Genomic DNA, 23,293 nt, shown 5'->3' on the forward strand with positions numbered 1-23,293 from the left:
AAACATTGTTCAGAAATAATAGTACTATCGTTCGTTTTTTACAAATGGTATTAGTAAACAAGAATAGTAAGTATTGACTTTGTCTGTTGGTTTTAATTTGTTTAATTTATATTCTGGATTTTCACCTATTTATCATCTTTCTATGACTATAATGAGACTGAGGGGGGTGTTGTAGCATAATAAGCTTTATTAACCAGTTAACGATTATAGTTACGTTACCCTTTAAGTGTTGAGCATGGGTTCTAAGTTACCCTCTAGAAATTTGCATTTTGTTCATTATTCAAAATGTACGTTTTTATTATTATTATATACTAGTACATAAAGATTAATTATGCAGTCATTATTAACAATTCATTAGTACTACAGATAATGAGTTACCAGCTTTTCTAGTTGTAGAACGGACATAAAACTGACTAAATAATCCTATTGCATATGATTTTTTTTTTTTACGTTATTCTTCCTTTCCCAAATGGTATTTAAAGAGAATTCATGGGCCACTAACATTACTTATAATGGCTCCACTTCGGCCCCTAATAAAACTTGTGGAGACAAAAATTATGACAATGTGTTAGGTTTCGCACTGCACATATCAGATATCTTTGTCAGCCATCTTTGATGCTGTAGTGCTAGTTTTTTTTTTTTTTTTGTTTTTTTTAAGCCGAGTCTATCCTACTTTGAATTTCCTTTTCAAAAGGATATTTTTAATCAAATGGAATTGGTAAAATGGTTCCTGGAGTGTTAAGTCCAAAATCTACTTAGTCAACACTTATCAGTCAGATAACTGGGAAACTAAATGAAGTTATGATGTTTTGTTTTGAAGATATAGTATCTTCTTCACAATGACACATACTAGGATTGTATTTTACCAAATCAATGTTCTAGTAAACCAAAGTTTTTCCAATAAAATTCTTCATAATTTAAATACACTGATTAACAACATTGCAATATGGACCTTTGTGATTGTAATCTTTAATTGTATAAATAAAATATTCCAACAAGAATGACGGTTTATATTTATTGTTGTTACTGAATGTGACAAACACAAAATCATTTAGTGAAACATGCATTCAATATATTCTTAATGCATAGGAACATGAAAGAAGTTCATCGTGTGTGAATGGTTCAAATAAAGTTTATGTGTTCTAAGATTTCTTTCTACTAATTCACTATGAAGTGTGCTGATGATGTAAAATGCATTAAAAAAAAATTCCAACTGATTTATATACCAGGTAAAAAAAAAATGACTAAATGAAATTTCCTCTTTCCTTTGTTCACTTTACAACCATAAAAAAAAAAAATCATATAAATTTTCCTACCATAATTTGGCTTTCAATATTTCTTTTCAAAATATATATATCATTTCTTTAATAGCAATAACATACAATAATTATTCTAAAAGACAACCTTTTTTATTCAATATGAAAAACCTCTCCTTCACACAATTAATGGTAATAGCTAGAATATAAACATAAAAATTGTAATAACTCTGAAAATGTTCCAGTCAGGGGCAAATACATGTGTATATAAAATTACATTAAGAAATAACTCATTTAAAAAAAAAATGCTTCACATCTTTTTTAACCTGAAATATTCTGATGAGCAACAAAAAATGCAGAATTGTCATGAAAAGATCAATACTGTTTACTAAAGCTTCTAAAAAATGTAGTAACAACATAAAGGTCAACTTAAAAAAAAAAAAGATTCTGAAATAGATATCAAATTGACTTTTAGTAATCATATGGAAGAAAATACAGAGATTTAAGATCAGTTCTGATAACAAAAAAAAATTGAGAGAGAAAAATTATCTATACAAAAATAGGGAACCCTGATTGAAAATAACAATAATAACATTTAACTTTTTTCTTAATGATTTAATTTTAGCTATATATGTGACAAATAGTGAACTGCAAAAAATTAAAATGGAACACAAGATGTTACATAAAAAGTCACCTGAAAAGGGAGATAACTCATCATCTAACATTTGAAAAAAAAAAAACAAAAACAAAATATGATCTCAGAAATTAAAAATAGCGCTGTGTGACTTCATTTTCACAAAATTTTCATTTCATTTTAAAAAAGCAGTTATACGGTACAACAAAAAAAGAAAATATATTGCTTAATTGTCAATGTGAATGGGTTTATATGCACCAAAATACATAAAGCAGTAGCATTATCGCATAAAGCTTTGGAATGTTTTGTTTTTAGATTTCATGGCACATTTAGACAATGAATAATTCACATCTTCAGATAAAAAAATAACAAAAATTTTGGTAAACCCCTGATGAAAAAATAACAACATTCTTATGACATTTTCTTTTGTCACAATACAACAGATTTGCATAGTTAATATTGATAATTATTATTGCAACTTAATATTTGCACCAATTTCATTTTTATCCAAATCTTATACTTTCCTGAAATAAATTACCCCTGCTATATACATAGAACAACCTTTCACTGTGGGGAAACAAAATTTTATTTTACAGATCTGAATTACTAACATGTCTTTATAAAATATTCCCTTTTAACAAATAGACTAGATCAATAACAATAATCTATTAACATGTTTGTATAAATAACAATAACTCACAAACATTTAACTCTGGCTAAAAACAGGTAAACTTTATATCTAAAAATCATCATTTTGCAAATTTAATCAGAAACACTGTGATCAAAAGCAAATACTGCCATTTCAAAAATTTTGAGAAATGTGTGAATTATTCCCATTCAAAACATAAAAAAGGTTCCTTCTAATCAAAACTACATGTATTGTCTGGTGGGATAAAGCAGTTTACTATTACTCTGTCTTAGCAAAATAATGTGTATATCACATTAACATATAACGGTACAACCTAGCCTTGGTAAATGGTTATCATTCATGCTCCAAAAAATCACACACAAAACATCCATTAGCTTGTTCAAAGGCAAGATGTTTTCCATTTTGATGTGTATTCTGTTCATAGATTTTTTTAAATCTATTGAAAAATTTATATGAATGTACATCATAAAAATCATTAAACTCATTTATGACATTTTTCTGAATATGCATGCATGATATGACAGAAATATTTCGGAATATCTAATTGTATTAAATGTAATTGCTTTAATAACAAAAAGCATACATAGATGTATTTGTCAAAATCACATGATCTGTGCAAAGCCTTTATAAAAAGTGATGTCAAGTATTTATATATGTACATTGCATAGAATTTTAGTACAATCATGAGATCTCAGTTATTTCCCTTTGAAATGTAATGGTGGTGAAAGAAAATAGACTTGTGTAGGTTTATAGCCACACCAGCAATGACTTTATGTACATGCCAAGCTTCTTGAGATCTTTTATGAATTCAAGTCACTGAAAATGGATGTGGGATACATTATATTATTCATATTCAACCATATAAAGAGCAAGTCAATTTTCACTGTATGGTAAAAGGCTGCATTTCTAAAACAGTTAAAAACACACACAAAACTTCTTTCAAACGATCAACAGTTTTGATTCATAATCTGGATATCATATTTTTTCTACATCATTTATATAACTTATGTATTAAACTACTATACCATTATTTCTATAACAATACATTTTTAAAACATCATTCTTCTGTGTTAGTTTACAAACACACAATTTCTATTTTATGCCTCCATCCACACAAACATACATTAAATAATTTTCACATACACGTAGCATCAAACTATTCATCTAGATTCTTTTTCCATATAACCTCCACCATTTTCATAACCAACTCAACAGATTTTCAGAAAGAAGACAATTTTTTTTTTTTTGTAAAAATAGTTCATTAATTAACAAAATCCTAGAAGCATCCTCCTCAACTCATATAGGATCCAATGTTTTCCTTGTTTTTTCATCAAGATCTGGATGCCAAAAATCCACAATCAGGATCAGGCGATCTTTGGTTCCTGTGTGCCATACTTCATGTTCAAAGGAATCGTCAATAATGATGAACTGGCCTTCCTTCCAAGTTCTGTTATTAATACAAAATGAGGAATCTTATCAATATTACTTGATACTACATACACAAAGGAATCCATAGCAATGGAATATACAAATTAATCCAAAGTAATTCTACATGTAGATAGACCTATAGTAGATCTTTTAATCCTCTAAAATGAGGACCAAAATAAATCTTTATAGCAAATGTTTAAAACCAGCAGACAACCTTTTAAAAGATTTATTTTACAATTTCATATCTCAGCTAGTATTACATTTATACATATCATATATAATTTTTAAGAGTTGATAATTTCTAGCTTTTCATTTCTGAGAGAGAAAAAAAACTGCAAAATAAGTTTCATTAAAATGCGAGAATACAACCAACATCTGCAACTGCATCATGATCATATTTGCAAATATTTCAAAGGCAATTAAGCAGTCAATCATGATTTAATTTGTCAAAAAAATTGTTCTTTGCATATAATAATAAAAAAAGAAGGTAAAACGCAAGAGGCCCCAGGGCCTTAACAGTCACCTGAGTATAATACAACCCCATAAAGGATTAATGGAAAGTCAATTTAATAATTATATAAAAATTTAAGACAAAATAAACTGATTGATGAAGATATGTTGCTCAAAATAAGAGAAATAGGACAATCAAGGATCAACAAATAAGTTAGTGTAGTAATCAGCAACAACTCAGAAAGTATAGAGCCTATTTACTTCCTAGTGCTAAGTAAGCCAAACTACACAACACTATAGTGGATCTCCATGCCTTAATGGTCTCTCTTGATCTTTTAATTATATTCAATGTACAAATATAAGAAATTTTTATATAATATTTATTTATTCATTTACAAGTCTACTTGACCATTAAAAACTACAAAAAGTACTTTTTGTTTCATACATTAAAAATTCTTGTATAATTCTTTAATTCAATATTCTTATCAAATATATTATTTATTTTAGTGATTAATTAATATATGTGAATAATAAAAGGCAATAATTTCTCTTATTTCCATACATGACTTTTATAGAGTCTAACTGAAGAACCCCTGACCCATGGAACATGATCGATTTTCACAATTTTGGAAGGAACATTCGATCTTGCTTATCATAACCATATACTTAGTCTTCTGCTAAATATCCAGGAGCAGGGAAGAGTTTTGAAGAATTAATGCATTTTCACTATATGATCAATAGAGCCCCATCCTAAAACCAGAACCTTGACCCTGGGGCCATGAATCTCTCAACACTGGAAGTGGTACTCTTGCTTATCACAACCATGCACTTAATCTGTCTGCATAATACATGTACCATAGAAGCAGAGACGATTTTCATAGAATTAATATATTTTAACTACAGTTGTGTATGATCAATAGAGCCCTGCCCTAACTCCAGAATTCTTAATCCTTAGGCCATGAATTTCTCCATTCTGGAAAAGGCACTCTTGCTCATCATATCCATGTACTTAGTGTTTCTGTTAAATACCCAGGAGCAGAGATGATTTTCAAAGAATTTCACTATATTATCAATAAAGCCCTGCCCTAACTCCAGACCCTCTGACCCAGGGGAAAAAATTTCAAAATTTTGAAAGGAGCACATACTTTTTCATTATATTTATGTACTTAGTTTGCCTGCTAAATACCCAAGAGCAGAGAAGATTTTTGAAGAATTAAGGCATTTTCACTACATGATCAATAGAACCCCTTGCCCAGGGCCACAAATTTCAAAATTTTGGAAGAGGTGCCTTTGCTCACAATATTTATGCCCTTAACTTGACTGCTAAATACCCAAAAACAGAGAAGGTTTTTGAAGAATTTATGCATTTTTCACTGTATGATCTACAGAGCACCACCCTAACACCAGAATCCATGACCCTGGGGCTATAATTTCAAAATTTTGGTAGAGGGCTCAATTCTTATTGTAATAATGTTAACAGTTTCCCATCCCTTAGGCCCCGGTGAGGCAGCTACTAGAGACCACGACATCAAAAATTTAGTTCCCTTTGCCTTTGGATGCTTTATATCAAAACTGGTTGAAACTGGTTCAGTGATTCCAGAGAAGAAGCTGAAATTTTTCAAATATTAATGCACAATGCATGAAAAGGATGAAAACAGATAGCAATAGGTCACCTAAGTGACTCAGGCGACCTAAAAATCTCCTAACATTTGATTTGCTTTATAAAAAAACTATGGTACATATATTGTACATTATATACATGTATGTTACCTTGTGTCATCGGCCACTCTAATTTTTGGACCCTCTGGTATGACCAGTCCCAAGTGGGCTCTGATTCTACAGTTTGTTGGTCCACAGTGAGGCCAAACATGAACTCCAGGCTTCATCAGAGAGTATTTTACCTATCATTTAATATACATACACACCTATATTATATGATCACTTTTAGAAATTTGATTATTACTAGCATCTCAAATTAAGTAATTTGGTTGTGAGTTCTGGTGAATTTTGATGGAGAAAAATACTTGGAATGCACTTTTCCCTCCTAGCCCAAGCTACATGTATGGTGATTCTATAATAATTACATAATTTAAAACCCAATGCTTCACAGGAAAAATGAAAATGTCAATTACAATGAAGCTTAATGATAGGGATAACGTTTAAACAGGTATCAAAACATTTTGTGAGATTGAGCATAACTAGCTTTACAGATATAAAATTAAGTATTGAATAGAACTTTGACCAGGTTTCGTTAAGCACAAAAATGTGTTTGCTTAGCAAGTTTCATCTGTTCATTTGTTAGGTGTAGTGATTCAAGGTCTTTGGATAAACATTCATGAAATCTTGTACACCAACATGCAAATATTATCCATAATATCATATTTGCATTCCACATGTATTTTGCTCATAAAGTGTGTGAAAAGTTGGTATTCAAAGCACCAAACACAGATGGGGAGGTCAAAAGTTTAATCAATCAAAGTCAACTGTAACTTATCCAAAGGATACTGTGGAATCATTTAATTTCGTGGGGGTCAATGTTCGTGGGCAAGCAAAACTTTATTGGTTTGTGGGGATGTATTTCGTGGGCAGCTCGTTTATTTGGTAGATTTAATTAATCAGTACACTGACAAAAAAATTGTTCGTGGGGATGTAAATTCGTGGATAAGGGTCACCTACAAAATCCACAAACATTGATCCCCCATGAACAATGATGATTCCACAGTAATACAGGGATTTTGAAATACAATCTCGTATAAATCACATTTGCAGACAAAGTAGGGAGTTCAAAAATATAAATATAAGCATTGAATGATTATTTTTTGAAAGATGTAGTGTCATAACTGCAATGGTGTGTGGAAACAAATTTTCAGAATGCACTAACACGCATTAGTCAATTTGTTTGCACACATGGTTGCATTATGAGACTACATCTGTCAAAAAATCATAATCCAATGCTTCATTATTGTACATATCAAAATCTATGAAAAATTTCTTGGAAAAAATATTTTTCATCTCAATTACACTGTCAAAAAAATATGAACCTTATCACTTCATAAACTTATGCATCATAAATTTTTTTAACTGTTTCAGTATTAACAATTTCTCATTACCTGTCCTCTTGTACAGGACTTAGCTGGTGGAATGCGGTCAATAAGTTCACACACTCTGGGAACTTTGGCACAATTCTTTTCATTCTTCTTACCTTAAATTCATAAATTGATTTTAGTCAGTATTTATACATATCTATCAAGAAATTACATATTACGCTAAATGAGAAATTAGTCAACTTAGTAACAGACCCATCATTTCAAGTTAAAGTTGAACAAAATTCATAAAAGGAATTTGTCTGCCATATTCGATTGGTCTCTTGCTATATCTGAGGGTCCCTATATAAAGCCGCTCACTTTAATTGTCACTGTTCAGTGTAAGCAATCATCACCGGTGTAGATGGACATATGCTATACAGCACTCGGTAGCGAAAGATATAACTATGTACTTCTTCTAATGCAGGAGAGTAAGATACCAAAGAAACTTACAACAGTTGCACAGGTCAGTGCAGTATACGAACAAACACAAATACACATAACTGCAATGAAATGTAAATAAAGGTAATGCAAGACAATCAGCACAAACACGGGTCGCCATCCTGTGACAATATAGCAGTCAGGTGTAACAAATGCGAAGAGTATACCCCGGTGCTGATATCATAGATAGTAATATTGAAAATGGCATATGCCTATTTACGAGTCCTGTTCAGCTTTAAGTCTGGATACACATATAGCTCTCCTACCTGTGGCTGCTAAAGTGCTTGATCACATGAATTATCATAATCTTGGATAATTATGCCCTTAATTTGTGACGCAATGTTAAACCAATGAAAATAATTGTTTCTATTGCAATTGAAATCATTAATATTAAATAAATAGCAAGGTATTGAAAGGTCAGGATAGAGGTCATTTTCCAACTATGCAGTACTAGCTGGCATTGGTCAATATTTTAATGAGCTACACAAAATTCCCTTTTCATTCAACCATGGCCAGAATGGGAGAGGATCATACACTTTGGCCGGGGTTTGAAACGATGTCACAGACCAGTAAGATATGCAAACCCAATTTCTTCTGTGGCCACAAACTTTGCAAACTTTAAAAAAACAGCAAATATTAATCTAGGTTTATTATTAAATATAATACTTTGGTGTGGGGGTGGGGGTTTGGGGGGCACTTAAGTAGCCATGTTTTTTTTATAGTATACTATATACTGGCAAAATTATTGGGGGGGGGGGGGATGCCCCCCTCTTCCACCTCCACCCACTTCTCCAGTTCCTACTGCCATCACCTATTTTCTTTTATACTGGTAAACTAAATGATTCATCACAATATTGATTGTGAAAAAAGTGCAATTTTTCTATCTGCTTTGTGAACCAAACTTTTATAGAAAAAAAAAGAATTTCTACTCAATTTAAGAGCTTTTAAACTCATATGTTTTTATTACATGAAAACATCCTACTCTAAATAAAGTTTACTTACTTAACTCAAAATTTTCTCTCTCTTAGATAGTAATGAACTAGACACAAATTAAACAATTTTTGCTACCAGTGACCTTGATCTTGCTGAAATGAGTTTGGGTCAAGGCCATGACACACTCAGCCAAAAAATAATTTGTGCAAATAGTCCTCGAACTTGCCCAAATGACCCTGTATCAAAGTTATAACAGTCCCTCTGCTCATCAACTTCCAATGTTTCTCTATTAGAAGCTATGGCCAGACACAAATTTTAAACTTTTTCTGCCAGTGACCTACATGTACAACTTGCCCAGATGACCTCAGACAAAGTTGATTAAAAACACATGATAAATAACCTTTCTGTGAAGTATCAACTTCCAATGTTTTTCCATCTGAGAGTTATAGACCACACATGATTTATTTAACTTTTCTTGACATTTTTAAATTCCTGATCTGACCATATCTTGTAAGTCAAGGTCAAGACATGTTCTCAGCTCATAAACAATCTTTATGTCAAGTTTGAGCTTCCACTGTTTCTCCATTACAAAGTTATGGTCCAGACACAACTGCACAGACAGAAAGACAGACAAGGTGATTCCTATACACCAACCCCAACCCTTGTTTGTGGGGGGATATAACAAAGCTAGTAGAAGTCTGGCGATGAGAGGTATATTGTACCTCTAGCATATAGTGTAAACTGCTTCCATTGGCCTTTATCCAGTAAATTTTCCTCCTCTGGAATAAAGCTGCCTGATTTTGGATCAATCTGCTTCAGTCCCTCATCTCTGATTAGTTTCCAATTGTCAGTCAAGATCTTAAAATAATAAAATTTCTACATAAGGAAACAAGAGGCCCATGGGCCACAACACTCACCTGAGTACCTAATAGTCCTTCCTGTACTTAATCAGCAGTTTCTTTTTCCTATATATTCCTATGTAAAACTTTTAATGCCCATTGTAGCCCCAATCTACCCCCTGGGGTCATAATTTGAACAAAATTGAACATAAATATGACTGATCATGGCTTTGCTGTTCTGGAGTAGAAAATTTTTAAAAATTTATCTTATGTATTCCTTTGTAAAAACTTGTGGCCCCACCCCACTCCCGGGGGTCAAGATTTGAACAAACTTGAATATACACCACCTGTAGATACTTTCATATAAATATGACTGATCATGACTTTGCTGTTCTTGAAAAGAAGATTTTTACAGATTTTTCCTATCTATAACCATGTAAAACTTTGATTGCCCATAGCAGCCCCAACCTACCCCCTGGGGTCATGATTTGAACAAATTTAAATCTACAATATGTCAGGAAGCTTTCACATAATTTTCATCTTTTCTGTCCCAGTGGCTCTTGAGAAGAAGATTTTTAAATGACTCCTCCCAATTTTTACCATTTCTTAATAATCTCCCCTTGCAAGAATGTGTCGCCTTTCTTTTGAACAAACTTGTCAATGAATTCTCTTTACCTAAGGATACTCTGTCTAAAATTGGTTGAAATTGGTGCAGTGGTTCTGGATCAGAAGATAAAATTGTAAAAAGGTTACGACGACGCCACCAACGACAACAACGACAGACTACGGACAAATTTTTATCACAAAAAACTTACTACAGCCCTTGGTTTAGGTGAGCTAAAAAGATTTATGACATTTTTATTTCCCAAATGTGAAATTTTTCTGTGTTTGTATAAATGTAGTAAAGCCCCATATTATGGCAAATTCAATAGCATGCAGCAAAATATTGAATAGTGAACAGGGAATATCAATTTAAGCTGCTTATAATCAGGTCATATTTTGTGATTATTTTGACACTGACTGAGAAGTGAAAAACCAATAAAGTTTCAACTGGATGTTAAAAAAAGCCATGTACATATGGCCCAAAGTGATTTTGGTTGACCTTGGAGGTTCATTGAAACAATGTACACGCATCTTATTAGTACATTTAACTGCAAATGTAACTCCTTCAATCAAACCATGCACTCTTTTTTTTTCTACATGTACATGTATATAACATTTAGATTAAGCAAATTGAATCAATATCTAAAAAATAAATAAAGTTATAAATAAACAACTTATTGAGTAATATCTTAGATAAATCTTTTGTTTTCAAATATTTTCTTTGTAATTATTTAAAAAAAAAAATCCTTTTTGAAGCTTTGACATTACCTTGAGATACTGCTGATACCCTGTTTCCTCTGGTGTCCACCAAGGTTGTCCCTTAACCCCATCACAGTTATACAGAGAGCGCTGATACTTTGATAGAAACAACTTTTTCTTTACTCCTCTCTCATATACTTCATATGCCTGCAAGAAAAAGGAGAAATATTACACTTTTTGAAAAACGTCTTTGCTGTACATGTGAATTCATTATAAGCATGTTCGCTGTAACCATGTTTTATATATTACTTGTAGAATTATAAAAGTTAGAAAATAAGAAGACAAGATTTTTTTTTTACTATACCTTGTCTGTTTGGTTCAGTCTCTGGTATGCATCTCCCAGGTGGAAATAGAACTTCCCTTGCTGTATGTCCTTATTGTTACTCTCCATGATGGCCCTTAAAAGGGGAATTCCCTCCCTTGGGTTGTTGTCAGTGACCTTGACAATGAATCCCAGATGGACCCGAGCAAAAGAATCACCTTTGTCCTTTTGGAGAATCTACACAAAAAAAGAGAATCATGGGTTAATTTTTCTGATTGTTTTTACCCCTCTCCCCTTTTTCTTTACAAATAATGGATTCATTTACATATCCTATACCAATATATCATTGAATTGATTCTCATTAGAGAATATTAATGTTTATAAAGAAATTATCAATCTGATTATGGTTAAAATGACTGTCTAGCATCCTAATCCAGAAAGCCTCAGCATAAAATGTATCGTGAAATATTTACAGCTGAACATCAGTATCTGCAGCATCGATACATGTATCTCAAATACCAAGGATATGTCAAAGTAATTTGGAAGTCCAAAAAACTCTTTCTTAATATATTTTAAGCCTTGATCAATATCTTATATTCTCATATATCTTGAAGTTTTTTTCTCATGCAGCCTCATCAAGTTTGAGGCAACGATGTTTGAGTATCCTTTTTCAAACATAGGGGATTGAGACAAAATCTGAGCAAAAACTGGTACATAGTATAAAATCTATATACCAGTGATCAGATTGTTTCCCAAAGTTAACAATTGTTTGGCAATTTTTCCACAAAGAAGAAATTTAATCTTACATCAGAGAACACACGTCTGGCTTTTTCATTCTGTCCCATCATCATGTAGGCCACACCAAGCTTATTTCTCAGACTCAGGTCGGAGGGAAACTTGTTCGCCAGACTCTCATAAGTATTAGCTGCTTTGGACATCCAGCCTAAAATGAAATGTTAAATAAAACATGCTATTTTTAAAAAAACCTTTCACAAGTTTTATTCGCAAAAAAATGAACATCTGTCTTGGTTAGTCTATTTTTGTATTCAGCAATTAAATAAAAGAATTTTTAATGGGGATAAAAATGTCATGCTTATATTAAAAAAAAGGTTTTGTGGGGACTTTCTGCTTAGAATAAAATGGAACTTAATACTTAAGTGTGCAATTTCTCCAGGGATTTAATATCACTGAAGCATCTTCATGAAACTGACAAAATTTTAACTAAATGAATACATAATTGAATTCATTTGAATAAAATTCGCAGAATTCATTAATATTTCCAGTTTAATTTTACCTCTGAAAGTTAATTTTTCTCCCAGCATCAAGCCTGCTTGTTTCACAAGTCCATCGGGGGCATCTTTAGCATCCATCACCCTCTGCAACATTGCTATAGATTCCTCCAGCAACTTGTTGCTCCTCTGTTGCTCAGCCAGTTTATCAAGTGTTAAGGCTTTGCCATACATAGCTCGTGGACTGTGTGGATACTCCGATAACAGATGGTCAAAATGATCTTTGGCTTCATTCAGCATTTTCTTGTAAAGAGTGAAGAATGATGCAAATTGAAAATTGAATACATGCCATTTAATTGACTTCACTTCAAAAAAAAAAAAAATACAAACAAGAAAAACAAAAGCAAAAATATAAAAAAATGGTAAATCTGAAGTATAATCAGTACCGGTAGTAAATGTAAATCTTATGCCTTGTTCACACAAATGTGCATTAAATATTTGATTCCCATTAAATTAATGCGAAATAAAATTTAAATGCAAATTAATTTGCATGCACATGACAGGTTATGCTAAGTAAACTAATGCGAAATAAAAGTTTATTTCTACAGTAAGGCTATTTTGATGTCATTTGCAAACCAGATCACCTTATTCAGAGCAGATGGTACCTTGTCATAGTGTCTGTACACATTTTTAGCGATAATTAAAATTAATGTCTCTCTGTTTTTTTCAAAAATAGCATAAGTATACTTAAATCTGACCACCAATATGTGGTTTAGTTTTGCTATTATGCATGCTTCAAAATTTAATTCGAATTAACCTCGCTTAGCGTTCATGGGGAGCTAATGTGAAACAATTTGATGTGCAGTAAATTAATTCGAATTAAAGGGTTTTTATCACGTATCTAAATTTCTTAAAAATGAAACACTATTATATTCTTGAAACATATTATTATCGTTTTATTATGAAATAATGTTGAAAACGGCCGTAATTAGACGATAAAACGCCCGTAATATAGGGTCCTCGAAGTAAAAATCTCCACTAATTAGAAAGGGGTCATGTGGTACTGAAACGTCATAGGTGTCAATGGTCAATAGAACTCATTAAAGCTTATCGTAAGAAAAAAATACATTGAATAGATTTTTACGCTAAATAAATAGAATACACAGTTTGGCCGGTTGAAATTTTGACATAGACTATATTCCATTGGTTATGGACAGTCTATCTTTTAGGTATGAACATCTAGCAGTTAATTCTCTGTTTTTAAATTTAATTCACAGTAACTTAGAGTTAATTCGAATTAAACTCTGTGTGAACAGGGCATTAGAGAATATATCTGCATGCTCTGAAGAAAAATTAAATAATAATAATACATGTGTACATTATGCAAACAGCAACTTGTAGGTTATAGATGTAAACTTTAGTTGACTTCTAAAGGTGACTTAAATTTTTTTTCAAATTGAAGAAAAATTTGGTTTTGAAAATATAGAAAAAATGCAAAATTAAAGCAAATCTTACCTGCTGTAAATAATCATCCCCAACATCAAGCAAGTCACTTATCATGTAATCCTCATCATTGGTTATGTCTTTCTTGGGATATGAAGCCTTCTCATAATTAACATTCTCCTCTTCCTCTATTTTTTCCTGCCTTTTCTTTTCACTTGCTTTTTGCTGCTCCTCCAACCTCTTTTTCTCCTCTGCTAGTCTTTTTTCTTCTCCTTTCTTCTTTTCCTGTTCCATTTTTCTCTCTTCCTCTTTTTTCTTTTCTTCTTTTTTCCTCTCCTCAGCTTGCCTCTCTTCCTCATGTTTCTTGAATTCTTCTTCCAACCTTTTCATTTCTGCTTCAAGATTTTCATCCTCTAATCTCTTTTCTTCAGCTTTTCTCTTTTCTTCTTTCTTTTCCTCATCACTTTTTTTCTCTTCAGTTTTCTTTTTCTCCTCTGCCTTTTTCTTTTCTTCTGCAATTCTTTTTTCCTCCTCCTTTCTCTTTTCCTCTGCTTTTCTTTCTTCCTCTTTCCTCTTCTCCTCTGCAATTCTTTTCTCTTCTGCTTTCTTCTTCTCCTCAGCTAATCTTTTCTCCTCTGCTAGCCTCTTTTCTTCCTCTTTCTTTTTGTCCTCAGCTTTTCTCTTCTCCTCGGCTAACCTTTTCTCCTCAGCTTTCCTTTTTTCTTCTGCTTTTCTTTCTTCTTCTTTCCTCTTCTCTTCAGCTAATCTCTGTTCTTCAGCCTTTCTCTTTTCCTCTGCCAATCTTTTCTCTTCAGCTCTTCTCTTTTCTTCTGCTAATCTTTTCTCCTCAGCTTTCCTTTTTTCTTCTGCTTTTCTTTCTTCTTCTTTCCTCTTCTCTTCAGCTAATCTCTTTTCTTCAGCCTTTCTCTTTTCTTCTGCCAATCTTTTCTCTTCAGCTTTCCTCTTTTCTTCTGCTTTTCTTTCTTCTTCTTTCCTTTTCTCTTCAGCTAATCTCTTTTCTTCAGCCTTTCTCTTTTCTTCTGCCAATCTTTTCTCTTCAACTTTCCTCTTTTCTTCTGCTTTTCTTTCTTCTTCTTTCCTCTTCTCTTCAGCTAATCTCTTTTCTTCAGCCTTTCTCTTTTCTTCTGCCAATCTTTTCTCTTCAGCTTTCCTCTTTTCTTCTGCTTTTCTTTCTTCTTCTTTCCTCTTTTCTTCAGCTAATCTCTTCTCTTCTTCCTTTTTCTTTTCTTCTGCCAATCTTTTTTCTTCGGCCTTTCTTCTCTCTTCTGCCAACCTCTTCTCCACCTCTAACTTTTCCTTCTGAGCTTCTTCTTCTTCTGCCTTTTTATCTTTTAGTAAATTTTCCATCCCTAAAATAAACATATATATGTAAGAATCTCTTTTTAATTAGATTAAATTTAATCTGAGTCAGTTAATAGTCATCATTAAATTTTTTTGTACTTACATGAAGTATATTTTTGACTGTATTTTAAACTAAGTTGCATACGACTTACACTTCCATTGTAATTAGTGTAATCGCTAATTGATAGCTAAAGCCTCAGTGCTTGTAGCTCTCCTTCAAACTGACAACAACCTCATTCAGAGTAAAATAAACATATTTTATTTCATGTTATATATTTATATATATTTTAATTATATAAGTTGAATGAAATTACTTTTTATTCTTTTTTCTTTGGTATTGTATACACACAGTCCTTTCAGGAAAATATATTTCTATGGTACATGAGTTTATATTATTGTTAGTTGCTTAATTGGAGGGGATATTTTTTGTCTGTTCATTTGATATTTTTGTTTATTAATAAATTAAATCATTGATGTGATAAATTCACGTTTTCAAGTTATAGAAACCCTGACTGATTCTGAACTTTATTTCTGTTGTGTCTGGGTAGTGGAGATGCCGTTTGTTATTGTTATGGTCAGGCTTTAGTGATAATTATGTTAAATATAATGTCTATTTATGATAAGGAAAATTTGTCAAATATTAAATTGATTGGTTCTTACAAAATACTTATTGTATGGCACAATTTGTTGTGCACTAAAATACTAAGCAAGGGCAATTTATTGATGTTAGAAAGAAAATTTTCTCATTCATGACACCCTCAATCATTTACATATCATTTGTACTAACAGAAATATCCAATCATTTGACGGTATTTAAAACTTTGTCACTCTGCCACCAATGTTTAGCATTTTGTAAGTGCTGAAGCTAAGGTCAACCATTCTACAAAGTAATTTAAATTCCCCATATCATTTTTTAGGTCATTTACTCTAAATGAATTTTTATTCACAGGAACTTTATTTCCGCGTAATTACGTGAGACTGCCTTATAACAAAAATTTAATATCTCTGATATATTTGCATTGCTAAGGATAATATAGAGCAATAACCAAAGTTAGTGAAAATTATGTCTCACTTATAAATACCAAATGACCAGGTGTCACGAAATTTTTGATGTTTTCCTATCAATTTCTTGTTTCCAGATTCTGGAAAATATGCAAGTTGTTTCTTTTCTATTCACAGTAAATAATTAAATGACAATTGCTGGACTGATACAATTCACATTCTTACATTTGCCAGGGGTGTTTGCTTATTGAAACCGTCATTATATTCTCCTACCTGAATAATGTTTTCTTTAAGTCAAGGAGGTACGGACCAAAAAATTTAATGCTACTAATTTGCTAATAGCCATTAGTTTACTGATATTAATAAACAATTTTTTGTTATTTTTTTTTCATTATTTTATTAAAAAAAAGCAATTAATTTGAATTCAATTACATTTTTATAACACACATACATATATCTAACTGTGCACTCTCTTTTCCTTTCTCTAAACATACATGTATGTACATATATCTATTACATTTAGTAATTTCATGAAAAATTTAGATTAAGCTGTACATGTACTAATACTGTGCAAAAATTTAAATATTCTCCACTTTTGATCAAAATGAACATATCTCATTTTTCACAGCATTATTTTCATTTTTTTTTTTTTAATTACAAGATAGGATAAAAAAACTTCATTTAGCATATATGCTTCAATGTTTTTATACCGGGTAGTTAATTTTTTTTTCCCTTAATATTATTACCGGTATTAATTGAGATCATTGTTCTATGGCTGACACAACAAATACATTAGTAACTTTTGGATCATATTCAATGTCCACATTATTATTACATTTTCAATGTAATATGCTCTAATTGTGTCCATATATTCCATTAACACAATATTTAAAAAAAAAGACAAATGTTCAACAGTCAATTCCCTGATTTACACAGATTTTATTATAAAACAATTAACCTTCTTTGGCTCTGTAGAAAAGTTCTCTCCCTTTGTGAAAGAGTTCTATCCCTTTCTCCTGAACTAACATTGCATAGGGTTTCACACTCTCCCAGATATCTGAGGCTTTCAAGTACACTGCATCCACAAATTCATCTCCTGCATGTAGCCTCGCAACATAATCTGTTGACAAATATACATTGATTCTCATTTTAAGATATACATAATAATGTGCAGGTCATATTCAGGAATGGCAAAACATGTTTATTCTTATGAATATTATAATATGCATAACTTTTATAATGATAAAGTAATAATCATATAGATACCAAAGTTGAACTGCATGTACTTGTAACTACAACTGTTGTTTGTTTTTAATCCATGACAAATTATATAATAGATAAATTTATCATGTATTCATAGTTACTAGCATATATAACTAGGTATTTTGCCAGATTTCTGTGATCCTTTCACTTTTACCATTTTGCAATTCAATCAAAAGCCCACGGAAATTGAAATCACAAAACATCTGATGCCCTATCTTCAGTCTAGCTAAGACATACACCAAAATTAAAACTTCACTGCTCTCTTTGAAGGATCAAATCACAGAACAAAATGACTTATTATACAACATATAACTGAACAATAATATCAGAGTACATATACAATATATGTTCTATATTGATTACAGAAATATATAAAACGCTTATGCTCTGAGGCAATAATTTCTTCAGATTATCTAATATGAAATTGTATAGTCTGAAAATAACTAATTGATCTCCAGAGTGACTGAAATCGATTTCAAATTTTATTTAGTACTTACCCAAATTCTTGTGGAAATCTTTACTTTCATAAAACAGTGCTATTCCACAAACTAGAGCAGACAAAAGGAAGATAAATCCCAGACATCCCCCTCCACAACACCTTCTTCTCTTACTACCTGTACTCGGTGTCTGCTTGGGGGGCTTTGTTTCTTGTTTGTTACCATTTTCTGTATTCAGAGATTAAAATACTTTAAAATACATGTATCAGACTGCAAATATACAGTATATAAGTAAATATAAACATGAATAAAACCTGCTTCTCATATAAATATGCATTCTGCATTCTAATGCATTCTTATTTCATATCAAATACCTGACAACAGTCTACTTTCACTTTTGATTTCCTTAACAAGTCAGCTTCAAACCATCAGATGAAAGGTATTTAACTATAAATGTATATGTTATCCACTCTCTTTGTGACATATTAACCCTAACCCCGTCCTTTGAGTCTGAAATAATAGCAATATCAATATGCTGCAACAATTTCTCAACATCTATATAACTGACAAACCTTCAGGCATAAGCATGAGCAGCTGTGTTCAAAGTTTACATGTACGATGTTTGCACACAAACCTTTCACTGTTGTTACTATTGTAATGTATTACACTTTGCAATATGTTTGCTTTTATCAAATGTGTTTAATCACTTTGAAACGAAAGGAGATACTCAACAAAATACGCATACTTGATCATTACATGATGTCATGTATAGGTCCTAATGGGTGCACATTTAGTTGAGGCATATTAAATTAAACTGCACAATTATACGAAGATTTCCTGAATCCAAAACCTTACCCTTCTTTTTCTTTCTGCCCCAGTATCCTTGCTTCGTCATTGATAACAAATCTGGAAAAATTAAACACAAAAAACCGGCAACTGTGCAACACCTGTAACGTGTAAGAATGACATCTGACCCGGAAGTTGTTTTTTACTTTATGAAAAAAGAATGAATGATGCCTCAAAGGATTCCTAACAATTCCGGAAAATCATGATTTTTTTTCAGTTCGAGACGAACACACATAATAAAACAAACAAGGAAGAGAATGAAATACTTTTGCTTGTTTTCTTTCTCCTTCAAATTGGCATTGAATTTATAAGAACGTTCATTATTGATCTGGTCACACCCCGGGGGGGGGGGGGATACATCAAGGTGTGCTACACAGGTTATTGATGGGTTGACCGATTATAGCTTTCATCATCGAGTATACAATTTTTTATGCATGTATTTAAACAGTGATAAACTTCATCTTCATGCACTTTTTAAAATATATAATATTGACCTGTAAAATAGTCTTTTTTATTTATTTATCTACCTTTAATGACTATAAAAACCCATAATAATAAATACTGGAAAAAAAAAATAAAAGTTTAATATAGAAGTTTTATCATTATCTCGAGTCCTCGGATGATTCCATCGAGTTCGAGACAATGAGCTTCGACTGTGTTTTCTTTTTTCCCAGAAATCATGGTGTAGGTATTGCAATTATCTCAACTGAACACTACCTAACTTCACATTTTATCTCACATGAGCTCAGATCTGTCGTGTGTCATCTGTATAACTTTACATACTTTCAACTTCATGTATATCATACTGGTAACTTTGTTTATTTAAACAGCTGTAGTGAAAAAGAAGATGACGAACAGTAATGGATTTTAAAAATAAATCTACACACAAAACAGTCTGCAAACAAGGCATTAAACACGGATCCCAGAAATTCCAGAGGTGGGATCTGGTGCCTATGAGGAGTAATAATCCTTTGTTAACAGTCACACCGACCGTGAGCCTTTGTATTTAATTTTAAGGTAGAGGGAACATTCCTTAGTCAATTTTAGTATAAGATCAAAGGCCTTGCAATTGGTATGAAACACGTCTGTCAAAATACGACCCAATGTTAGGATATATTTGCTAATAATGTCATTATAATGAAGTTGTTGAAATCCCTGTAACATCAATTTATCTTTCAGTAACCTGCCTCGGTTTAAAATTGATGGGGTATATCGGGTCGACATATGAATGTAATTTCAGTAACTATATTCTCAATTGATAAAACGTCGTCGATATATCTGAATGTTGAGTTGAGGGCCACAGCAAGTGTTTTCTTTCTATCATGTAGATGTTTTTATCCCCCCCCCCGTATCGAAGATTTGGGGGTATGTAGTTTTTGCCCTGTCCGTCTGTCTAGCTGTTTGTTTGTCTGTTTATCTGTTTGTCCGTAAAAACTTAAACATTGCCCATAACTTTTGATTGGTTGGAGCTATGGCTTTCATATTTCACATGTGCGTTCCTTTTGACAAGACCTTTCTTTGGGTACTATCATATTTGACCTTTTGACCCTGACCTTGGCGTTTGACCCAGTTTTGCAAAATTTTACCGAACTTTAACTTTGGCCATAACATTTGAACTGTTGGTGCTAGGACTTTCATACTTCACATGTGTAATCCTCATGACAAGACCTTTCTTTGAATAACAACAACTTTGACCCTTTGACCATGACCTAGTAGCTTAACTTACTTTTGAAAAACTTTAACCTTGGCCATAACTTTTTAACGGTTGGTGCTAGAGCTTTCATACTTCACGTGTGTAATCCTCGTGAAAAGTCCTTCGTTTGGATACCAACAACAATGAACCTTTGACCTTGACCTTGGAGTTTGACCTGCTTTTGAAAAGTTTAACTTTGGCCATAACTTTTGAAAGGTTGGTGCTAGGGCTTTCATACTTCACATGTCATTCTTGTGACAAGACCTTCCTTTGGATACCAACAACTTTGACCCCTTAACCTTGACCTTGGAGTTTGACCTACTTTTGGAAAACTTTAACCTAGGCCATAACTTTTGAACGGGTGGAGCTAGGGCTTTTATTCTTCACATATCTATTTCTTGTGACAAGGCCTTTCCTTGATACCAACAATTGTAATCCATTGACCTTGACCTTGGAGTTTGACCTACTTTTGAAAAAAAACTTTATCCTTGGCCATAACTTTTGAATGATTGGTACTACGGCTTTCATATTTCACATGTGTTTTTCTTGTGAGAAGACCTTTCCTTGGGCACCATTAATTTTGAGCATTTGACCTTGACCTTGATGTTTGACTTACTTTTGAAAAACTTTTGACCCTTTCCATATCTATTCAATGGTTGTGCTGCTAGGACCTTCATATTTCAAAGGTATTTCCTCGAGACTACACCTTACTTTGGGTATATATACCAACATATTTGATTTTCATTTGAGAAAATTTAACCTTTGCTATAAATTGACATACGGGGGCATCAGTGTTTCACAAACACATCTTGTTTAAAATAAATTCTGTTTCACAGGAATTTAAAAACAGATCAGCTAATAAAGGATCACCATTAGTGTCCACAGAAATTCCAACAGTTTGTTGGAAAACCTGGTCTCCGAGGTTACATAAATGCTGTCAATGAGGAACTCCAGCATTCTTTTAATATAAACATCAGAGTACTTGTGTGTAGAATCAGTGATATTTAACAAAGTGTTTTGTTAATGACCAGTTACAAATACAAACATTTCCGAGTTCCATTTTTATTGAAGAAGCAGTGGTCTATATATGAAATCAGAAAGCCTAGTTTTTAATTTATCGTGAGGAATGGTTGTATAAAGTGTAGAAAAGTCGTACGTTTTGATGTTAATGAATTTTGAAATTAAAAAAAAATGTGATTTTAAATTTTCTAAAAGTTTGTCTGAAATTTTTTGAGAATCCATATCTGATTTACACCACTTTGTCTAAGATATGCTGTAGCACAGCACGTCTGAAAATTTTCCTTTACAGCAGTTAATATTTTTGTAAGGAGTAAATATAGGGGCTCGATAGAGCATTTGCTGGAACCGGCAATGTTTCTTTGTAAGGATTTTTATGAAGTTTAGCAATCCATTATAGGTAGGGTAGGTCGAACTCACCTTGGTTGACTGGAATGTGTTTAAAAAATTACTTTTTTAAAATTATTAAACAATTAAATACAATTTTGCAGAATTTCATCCTTAGAAAGTGAACTTTGAGTATAAGTTGGATTTCCAGACGTAGAATTAAAACCAAATTCTTCTAAAATACAGTTCTATATTAAAGGAATTTCGAAGTCATATCAATAATTATACTTCAGTAGTTTACAACGAGAGAGAGAGAGAGAGATGCACTTATTACTGAAATAATTTTATTGTTCCATTAATTGTTAAACTATGACGTATAAAAAAAATGCTGAAATTGTCTTTAGTTATACTACGTGAATGTTATGTAATGTATCAGGAGAAGATAAACGATTTTCAGAACATAAAATGTATTGAGTCGTGGGTTGTACTTCAAGATTTTAATTCTAAAAAGGTATGTGGTATCTTATGGATCAAAATGTTTTGCACTAAATTCGTAGTTTAAATTAAAAAAAAATGTCCACAAAAGGTAAATAGAAAGGAAAAACATAAGCAATCAAATATAAATTAAATGTTGGGAAAAACACGTTATATAATGCATCTCATAATTATAATTATTTAAATTGATTGATACCTGCACGTCCACCGCATTTAAGTTGCGATTGCTATAAATGGGGTACTAAATCAACTTTCTGCAAAATCATCTGATTGGTTGAGAGGTATGATCCCAAATACACATGTAAAGCTAGGTCATAAGAAAGGTCATGTCACAAGTTATTTAGAATACTCGTTTCCTACTGTATCGGATATACAGTAGGAAACTTATAACTTATAAAATATAATGAGTCTTACAAACAAAGACGATATTGTTACAAGCCTTGTCTGCTGGAACTATATAACATAGTATTCATATATAGTCTTTCCAATTCTTTTATAATCTCCAATTTAGTGAAAACGGAAGGATACATGCTTCTTACATGTATATTGAGTCAATATAAGAACCATGCATCCTTCCGTTTTCCGATTTTGTGATGATCACAGATCTTACTGTGTCGCAAAATTTTTACTGTATCGCACGCATAAAATTTGATTTCTTTCTGTGTCGGGAAAATTTTACTGTGTCGGGTCCGACACAGTAAAACAGCTGATGGAGAACCCTGATTGACTTTTAACTTTCCAATACAATTATTTTTAATACATTTCTAAAACACTTAATCCATTCTGACAAAGTGTTCAGGTCTTCCCTTTCAAATTTATCCCAACGTCTGGCATAATGTTCG

General features: G+C 32.1%; 1 protein-coding gene across 2 annotated transcripts; it reads right to left on the reverse strand.

Annotated features, from left to right (window-relative positions):
- Positions 1 to 1,938: 1,938 nt before the first annotated feature.
- LOC133175933 (aspartyl/asparaginyl beta-hydroxylase-like) lies at positions 1,939 to 19,058 on the reverse strand. 2 transcript variants are annotated; one of them, XM_061311080.1, is made up of 13 exons: positions 18,929 to 19,058; positions 18,134 to 18,301; positions 17,332 to 17,493; positions 14,707 to 15,379; positions 14,082 to 14,652; positions 12,632 to 12,869; positions 12,144 to 12,280; positions 11,380 to 11,574; positions 11,085 to 11,222; positions 9,597 to 9,732; positions 7,528 to 7,619; positions 6,188 to 6,318; positions 1,939 to 3,986 (listed from the first exon to the last, which is right to left on the reverse strand). In XM_061311080.1, the coding sequence occupies exons 1-13, from the start codon at positions 18,966 to 18,968 to the stop codon at positions 3,836 to 3,838; spliced, it is 2,832 nt and encodes a 943-aa protein (XP_061167064.1). In that variant the 5' UTR covers positions 18,969 to 19,058; the 3' UTR covers positions 1,939 to 3,835. The 2 variants fall into 2 exon arrangements, with proteins under 2 accessions (XP_061167064.1, XP_061167063.1); XM_061311079.1 differs by having other exon boundaries at positions 14,082 to 15,379.
- Positions 19,059 to 23,293: the final 4,235 nt, after the last annotated feature.

This window comes from Saccostrea echinata, unplaced genomic scaffold (assembly GCF_033153115.1).
Source record: "Saccostrea echinata isolate AGI-Se365-2 ecotype Australia unplaced genomic scaffold, CSIRO_AGI_Sech_v1 ptg000064l, whole genome shotgun sequence".
Classification (NCBI taxonomy): Eukaryota; Metazoa; Mollusca; class Bivalvia; order Ostreida; family Ostreidae; genus Saccostrea; species Saccostrea echinata.